Genomic DNA, 8960 nt, shown 5'->3' with positions numbered 1-8960 from the left:
CTGCAGCCTACGCCGGCGCCGGCGACTCATGGCAGCCCAGCTCCAGGTTGAGCTGTTGTTCAGCATCTTAGCTGTAGAGGGCAGTGTTACTGGCCCTCATATGTGGGATCCGAACCGGGGCCCTCTGGCATCCCAAGCCAGTTCTTAACCATCGCACCACTTGGCCGGCCCTCCATTTACCTCTTGTTTGCTTTGTTTTTTGGGGTTAGCCCTTCAGCAGTTCCCACTGAGAGCTTGGGGATCTTCACTGGGGCTATTTCCCACCTGTGGGTTCTAAATTCTAATTATGAGATTTCTAAATATTCTCCCTTTTTTTCATTGGCTTTCTACTTGGCTTTTTATCCTCTTATCCATTGCAGTTTATGGATTTATCAAAGGTTTGGAAGAAAAATTGTCAAAATATTAGGCCAAAGTCTCTGGCCCTGCCTTTCACCAGATTCTGGCCCTTTAAGTCTGTTACTTTTATTTTTCTATACTTAAAAGATTGCCAGAAATGCTGCTAGGTGGTTTTTTGGTTTTGGGGTTTTTTATGCTGTTTGCCACTTGATAATGAATTGTCTGGGCCTTTTGCCCACGTCCTCCTTCTCTTCCTCTGTGCCCAGAATTGGTAAATAAGCGAAGGGCAAAATGGCTGCAAATTGTGGGCTTACCCCTCCTCTGTCGCCCCTTCTTCAGGACCTTGGTCCTTCAAGTCCTGGTTGCCTTAACAGTTTTTCGATTCATTCAAGCTTTTTTTCCCCTTTTCCGTCTCATTAGGTTATTCCTGATGTTACCAGTAGAAGGGTTGGTCTGTAGCAAGCTTCTCCATCTTAGCCAGAAATGGATGTTACCTATAATTTTAAACGTACTATTACTGTGATATTAAGGGCTGGTTAATGTTTATCCATGAGATTAGGCTTTATTTGATAAGATGCCATTACTGAATAAGATTGAAGATAGATGGAACCTTTTAAATAAAGTGTAGCATAACGATGGATGGAAGAGACATAGAGGACATGCACTAGTAGCAATTTGGCTGAAGTTACGGAGGTTTGTCTTGAGGCATTGGTGTCCTGGACCCTGTCATTCTTTGGATATAAGGTGATACAATGGAGAAAAATCATTTTAACTTATTTTCATATGTCTAAATGTTAAGATCTTAGTGTTGGAAGGGTTTGGGAAGGGAAGAGGAAATATTTTAGTTTTGTTTGTTATGTTGATGTAGTGAGTTTGAGGCAGTTTTCTAAGTGGATGTGACATGTTTGGAAGAGCTCCAGTAATGAAAATTAGTTGAAGTATTGAGAATGCAAACATGAGATTTTTAATCATTCATTTTTTTTCCACCTAACGGTTATTTGTTGAATGCTTATAATATAGGGCCGTGAAGATACATAGGCAAGACTTAAGATTCCTCATGGAACTTCTCTCTAGTGGAAGAGTCAGAATTTAAGTAGATGATCACAGTAGTACTTAATTCTAACTGTGATAAGTACTATATAACATAACTGTAGGATTTCTTGAGAGCCAGTATCAACAAAGTTATAAGACAAATAGTGCACGTATATAAAACATTTTATGGAATAACTGGTTTTAGAGATAAATGCAAAGCAAGAGTCATTACTTTCTATTATACACATTGTTGTGATGCTGCAGAAAAAAGAACAGATCTCTACCTTGGATAATTGGTGAAAGCCAAATGAATGCCTCAGCCATCACCTTCATCACAATATAAATGTTTTTCTCTTCCTTGACTGGGATTATTACACACAAAACTTGCATTTATGAAGTTTCTGCTGTATGCCACTGACTGTGCTAGCCTCTTTATATAATTCTATGTAATTCTCAGAATAAGTTTCAAGATGATACATATTTATTCCCAACTTTGTATATAAAATGAGTGTATATAGCCAAGGCTGGCTGCATACCAGTGCTCAGGCTTTGTGAATGATGCTCCCTGGAGTTGTGCTATGGGGAAGGTCTGATACGGAACCTTATTTATTTATCCCCAAGTACTTGGAGATAGGTTTTGTTAGTTTCCCCCTCAATGTGTGACTATCTCAGCATGGATAAAATTGAACGTATGCAAAATTAACCCTTCCTTAGAGATAGTTTTGGAATCTGTTGCTTAGATTTGTAAAAAATGATAGTTTAATTATAGTGACTAGTTTGCATGATTGAATTAGAATATAGCTGCTGTTATCTAATCATTTGTTTCATAGTCTTTACAAAATAAAGACGGTGTTAGCAGAAGAGAAGTTTTCTGCATGGATTGTGAGAAGCCAAAGAATAAAATTTGTCAGTATTTATCCAACACTGTCTGGTGGAGTAAGAAAATCTCACATCAGTTTTATTTTGTGATTTAATTGGGTTTCAGGACACTGAGCTAAAACTGAGACCTGAACTGTACTGTCTCCAAACGAGAATTGCTACCTTTTGAGACCCTGTCTCAGCGCTGACTAGCTGCTTAATTTAAAATAGCTTTTAAAATGACACACATAATGATTTGCATGACAAATTGATTTAAATGGATTTTAAGAATCTTAATGATGCCTAGACCATATCTATATATCTATATTTTTCTTACACTCTAAAAAATAATCTTGTAGATTTGTTAGAGTAGTAGTAAAATCTGCTAATAAGAAAAAAATCTTATTTTAAGGTAGTGAAGATCTTGCTGTGTTTTTAAATTATGTACTTGCCATTGCTAATCAACTCTATAGGATCAGGCATTATAAAACATGAAGTTAGAAAAAATACTTAAAATATAATTGAACACTTTCCTTTTTTTCCCTTTATTCACATACTTTTTTTTTAAATGGGAATGACACTGAGAATTATTAGTAGCAACCTTAAATTTGATTGCCGTTGTAATTTCTGTACTTGTTTCCATTTTTTAAAAACACACTAAAAACAGCAAGTTGTCCAAAGGGTAAGATGAAGATGGTATGACAGTTGTGGGCGATTTTGGGTGTTACACTGACTTACAAAGGTGAGTGATGAAAAAGATGTCTTGATAGGTTTCTGTTAACTTCTGGTTTTGTTGTTCTATAGAATGACTTATTTAAAACAATTAGAATTAAAAACAGTCCTTGGGGTTTAACAGGATTTTCAGCTTGGTATTAAGAATACCCTGGAGTTAAAAGCACTAAATACTTTTGCTTTATTAGGTGGGCTGATCTACATCCCACTTTACCGAGGATAGTTCTAATTATGCCTTTTATCCTGACCCCTTTTAGTTTCAGTTGTGTCCCAGTGTGGAAGAAATTCATAGTCACCTTATTTATAGGATATCTTATTTTAATAATCACATGGCCCTAGATAATTAAGAGGTTAAGTAGTTCTAACGGGTAAGTGATATGATGGTTTTGTCCTTTTTCAACAGCCTATTGTTTATCAGTTAAAATGAGTAGAAGAATTCAGCTATTTGGCCTTTCAAATTTGTTTTGGGAAAGAGCTGAGTTTTACTAAATTTGTTGTGCTGCTGAAGGATTGTCAACATATATCAACATAAGATAGATTTTTGATTAAGCCCATTATTTTAGTAATGGACTTAATCCATTGATGGTGATATTTTCTAGAATTCTCAATGTATTTTAAAGAATTATATAACACTGGTAAAATGGAGATTTTTGTTTATCCCAAATTAATTCTAATAACTAGACAAGGGTTTTAATTCTGGCTTTCTGCTGTGTGACCTTGGGCAAGTAACGTAAACTCCATGAGTCACATTTTCTTCATTTTTCATATGAAACTAATGCTTAATCATTGAAAAGAAACGTATGGTATGTGACTCAAATAATTCCCTGTGTAAAGTAGGTATACAGTTGTTGAGACACTAATTGACACAAATATGTCAGACCGTAAGAGTTTTACAGACTTAGTGTTATGATTTAATTATAACCAGTAATAACTTTTGTTATATAATGCAAAAAACATATATATTAAGTATGATTTTCATTCTAAATAACCTTAAGAAATAGTGTTTTTTCTCACATATATATCCAAATTACTGAATAACTGCAAATTATCAAATAGTGAAAAAATTGCATTTTTTAAAATCGGTAATGTCTTGATAGTGTCTAATTTAAACGGAATTTGCATTCAGTTGTTTAAAATTTACATGTGAAGCAATAAATATGAACTAGTCTGACAATAGCTTCTTGCTCATTTATGAGTAATGCGTAGAGCATTCACACATACATAGAAGTATAAAGCTTGTATATTCCTTATAAAATGGCAAAAACTTACATGAAATGGAACAGTGTGAGAGTTTCAAGGAAAGTGAGGTCATTTTGTGCTACAGATAATTTAGGGAAGTTCTTAGTGGAGGTGGGTATTGGGATAAGCTTGGAAGGGATGTAGACAGCCTTAAAAGGGAGGGATCGGTGGAGGCAAGGTTGTAGTGATGGAAATGTGCAGTTCATTTTTGGTCTTTGGAAAGATGGGTTGCTCACGTAAGAGGATTAGTATCAGGGCCAGAATAAGGGGTCTTGTCTGCTAGACTAAGGATGCTTCATATGCAGGTGATTGGGACTCATTGAGTATTTTTGAGCAAGGAGTTGCTATAATTAAAAAGATACTTCAGGAGATTAACCTAGTCATGGAAGACAGGATAGACTGGTGTACTGAAGAGACAGGATGTGAAGACACCAATTAAGGGGGTTTTCAAATCTAGGTTTGAAGTATTGATGCTTAAACTTGAGAGGTGGTAAAAATGGAAACTTTGATGGTTTATTAAACCATGAAGGTCTTCAGTCCGCCTTTTGATGTTATCACTACATAAATATATCTAGATATTTAAAGAAAAAAACTACATAACTTAAGCTGTTGTCAAAATGGGTTCAGTATTTCAAGAGATATAAAGCACATTCTTTCTGCTGCTCTGTACTGGTAATATTTAGTTATTAACAAGAACGACAAAAACCTCCCGGAAACTTAAGAATTAATATCCTTTTTAAATGTTTTTAAAAACTTGGCTGTCAAATTTAGTGCCTTTTTAGTTATTGCAAGCAGATTAATAAAGAAATGCAGCAAATGATAAATACAAAGTGCCAAAAGTATATTTTATTCTACATTTTATATTTGTGTTTTTATATTTTCTCAGTCAACTTTAGCTAAGTAATAACAGGCAAACAAACTCCTCCTAAATATAAATTTTAAATGTGATTTCAGCTTTAAAAAAATTTGAGCTTTCCAGTGATGGAAGTTTTCTAAATTTATTGTTTAAATGAATTATTTATCTTATTTAAATGAGTAAAAATGATTTATTCCATATTGTCTAAATCAAAGTGCCCGACTTAACAATAAAGTAGAACAGTTGAAATAGACTTTTTTTAAAAGAAAAACTTATATTACTTGTAAGAGTTTATCATTGTTTTTTTTTCCTTTAATTTTTATTCCATAGACCAAACCACTAAGATATTCTTTCCTATTGTAAATAGATAGAAATGTGTTCTATTAGTTAGGGTACAGGTTAAACTGCTATTAACAAAGAACCCCAAATCCTCAATGTTTCAAACAAGATAGAATTTTATTCATCTGTCGTTAAGAGTTCAGAGGTAGGCAGATGGTCAAGAGTAAGTTGGTAGCTCTGTTAAGAAGGTCATCCAAGAACCCATGTTTCTTTTATTTGTTTCTCCACCATTTACCTTGGCTGCATTGTCAAGTAGCTACTTGCCAAATTTATATTTAAATTAAATTAAAAATCTAGTGTCTACGCTAGCTGCACTTTAAGTCCCCCATCGCCACATGTGGCTAGCAGTTACTGTTTGCACAGTGCCGATGTAGAATACCTCCATTACAGCAGAAAGTTGCAGTGGTCAGAGCTGCACTAAGAGAGTTGTTCTTGTTTGTGTGATCGTTGCTGGCTTAGATTGGCCTGTCTCAGATGTAACCTAAAGGCAGGGAGAGTGAGAGGGGTGGTGGGGAGAGGAAGGCACAGTTTTGCTATAAACGATCCAAAAGATGTACCTGTCACTTCTGTTTGCAGTCCATTGGCCAAAATTGCGTGATATGCTGCTATCCAGGAGCAGCTAGGAAGGGTTACTAGCTGGATGGAGTGTACCCTGCTAAAACCGGGTGTAGTGAAGGGTGCTGTGGGGGCGGGGTTCTGTTACCAAAGGAAAAAGGTGAGAGAAATACTAGAGGACATGTGGCAATCTATTTTAGGTCACATATACTCAAGGTGTTCATCACAATAAGATTTCTCCCTATCCCCAAAGCACAGTAGACAAAAATCCACACGGGTGAAATGTTTAATTGTAAATGACCAGACTGAGATGAACTTGAAACTATACATGTTTTTTACTATTTTATTTGAATTACTTAAAGTTTAACAAAATTAATCTTACCATTTTGACTGCAAGGCCATATTTTGAGCATGATGTTTTCTCGAATGTATTACCTCCCTGTCTTAAACTTTGTGGAAAGATGATCTTTTGTTCGTGTCGTTGGAAACAAAAGACTAGAATTTTTCTTTATTTCTGTCTTATTTTATAGATGTTCAATAATGATTTGGATCATTTTGATGATGAGCAGCAATGTGAAATATGAGAAGTACTAGTGGACAATTTAGTTGTTCCTTCTCTCTCCCCACCCCTTGCTCTCTCATGGTTATAACTGTTTGGGGCTTATAATGGCAAAGCAGCAGCCTTTTCCCACACCATTTCCAGTCTTACGCTTTGAGATAAACCCTCCAAAATGTTCATGTTTACAATTTTCATATTTCTAAATTGTATGCCTATATTGAAAATGCTTGATTTATCATTTTAGGAATTACATACTGATTGACTCCTATATTAAGAAAGGATTTAGCTCTTATGCTACTGTCTCTACCTTCTTTACTATTCTTTTATTTTTCTATTAGGATTAATATGTTTTAAAGCTCTTTCATGGGCTTTCAATTAAAGATGTATATCTCTTACTCTCAAATTAGCAGTTACAAATTTTAGTGTTCCTAATCTTCCCCCTTTCTACCTCTCAATTTTTATCATTGCTTCCTTTTAAATTGCAATGGTCAACTATATTTATATTATTTTCTGTAACTATAATTAAGTCTTTTAGTTTTATCGCTGGATTTTAAAAATTCTAATTAGTAGTAAGCAGTTTGGTTTTTTTATGACTACGTAAATATTTTTCACTGAAGAGTTAATGGTAGAGCAATTACAATTTTTAACATAGGTTCATTGTTTGTAATTTAGTTTAAAATTTCTTCTTCCCTTTTGGTTTCCTGTATTTAAAAAAAAGTTTCCTGGGCTGGCCGAGTGGCGCGTTGGTTAAGAACTGGCTTGGGACGCCAGAGGGTCCCGGTTCAGATCCCACATATGAGGGCCAGTGACACTGCCCTCTGCAGCTAAGATGCTGAACAAGAGCTCAACCTGGAGCTGGGCTGCTGAGTTGCCAGCCGTTGGCTGCAGCCCCTGTGGCAGTGGGTTGCCATGGGCTACTGTATGTAGCCAGCAGCCAGCGTGAGCGGCCAGCAGCTGCAGTGAGCGGCCGTCCAGAAGCCGGCGACTGATCTGCCTCGCCTGGGAAGAGCACAATGATGGTGCCAACTAGGAGTGAAGTAATGCCTCCACAACTAGACTGAAGAACAAAATGACAGCAACTTGTCTGTCCCCCTTCCCCCGATTGCCCAGCGTTGTTACCCTCTTCCAACTCCCCAATAAAATCTTTAAAAAAAAAATTCCTTAATTTCTCCCTGTATATAATTCATACCCTCTGTTCTACAGATTACTTTTTTTTTTGGGGGGGGGGTCAGCTATCTGTCTCTCCTGGAACCTTCTTTCTCTCTTATCTCACCTATCTAATGTTTTTCATCAGCTAGTACTCTTGTAACCATTTTTCATTTTATGAAATTTGTTGAAAATTTCTTTAGTTGATGTTATTTCTTTTCTTTTTGTAATTGTGGGTTTATTTTAGTGAGTAGGGATATAAATGCATGTGCTCATCTCAGCATCTTGAATCTGAAGTGTTGATGTTGTAAAGGAGTCAGGTGCCCATATATCTGAACCTTAGAGTGGTATTGATAAAACATGTGATAAAGTCTCATGTTCTAAATTTTTTTTGGGGGGAGGGATTTGAGATATTTATAGATATAGCTTAAATAAATTAATGATTAATTAAATATTGGGTTTTTGGAAAAATCATGATGCATTTTTGCAACAAAAAACAGAAAAAATATGACTTTGCCGACAACCCAATATATAAAATCATATTTTTATGTAAATAAAATTTTTTCTAGAATAATTTTACTTTCATTTGTTTTTTAAGACCTTGGACTTTTTATAGCTTATGCTAAAATTTTCTTATGTTGATAATGATTTTTTTATTTTATCTTTTAGTCTATTATTGTAGATATGTGTCGTCTTCAGTTTTAGATCAATTTTTCATTACAAACAATATTTCACAACTTTATAGCCCAGCATTTCTTGAAATTGACCCATTTTACCATTATATCTGGCCAGTGACTAAACCACATATAGTGATGGTAAAAAAATGTTTCCTAGATTAGGAGGCTAATGTTAGCTCTGAACTCTAATGCGTCTTACCATCAGGCTAGGTGATAAGTTGCACAATACTCATAGGCTACTTTTTATCTTTACAAGAGAATAGTATTGTAAAAATGTCAAAAAATATCCACATGCCCAGTTCACTAGTAAATAAACTACTAAATTTGAACATTTTTGGCAGTAGCTTATGCTACTCAAGGGACTATAGTTTTACAGAATGATATATTTCAAAGGGTATTGGTTTCTATTGTAGAAAATTCATGCATTTAGAGCAACTTAAAGCCAAAACAGTTGTGCTTGTGCTATATGTTTAAAATGTTAGCCATCTTGAATACATGTGCAGGTTAAGTGTCAGAAGCTATATATTGCACAAGAAGAAAATTTACTGTTAGAGACCCAGCTGTACCTGTGCTTATACAGCATTTTCCTTGGAGGAACTATTTGAGTATATCAACTAATATCAGCCATTTT

At 35.1% G+C, this 8960-nt stretch overlaps 1 protein-coding gene across 1 annotated transcript in view; it reads right to left on the bottom strand.

The window, feature by feature from the left end:
* Positions 1 to 160: 160 nt before the first annotated feature.
* The window catches only part of VRK2 (VRK serine/threonine kinase 2), a 131319-nt gene continuing 122519 nt past the window's right edge, over positions 161 to 8960 (bottom strand). The window contains exon 13 of the mRNA XM_019630379.1: positions 161 to 830. Coding sequence (XP_019485924.1) covers positions 810 to 830 — 21 coding nt within the window. The 3' untranslated portion in view covers positions 161 to 809. The remainder of the gene's footprint in view (positions 831 to 8960) is intronic.

Source organism: Hipposideros armiger, unplaced genomic scaffold, assembly GCF_001890085.2.
Source record: "Hipposideros armiger isolate ML-2016 unplaced genomic scaffold, ASM189008v1 scaffold_2, whole genome shotgun sequence".
NCBI lineage: Eukaryota > Metazoa > Chordata > Mammalia > Chiroptera > Hipposideridae > Hipposideros > Hipposideros armiger.
Note: the sequence above shows the minus strand (reverse complement) of the source record. Positions and strands in the feature narration are given on the sequence as shown.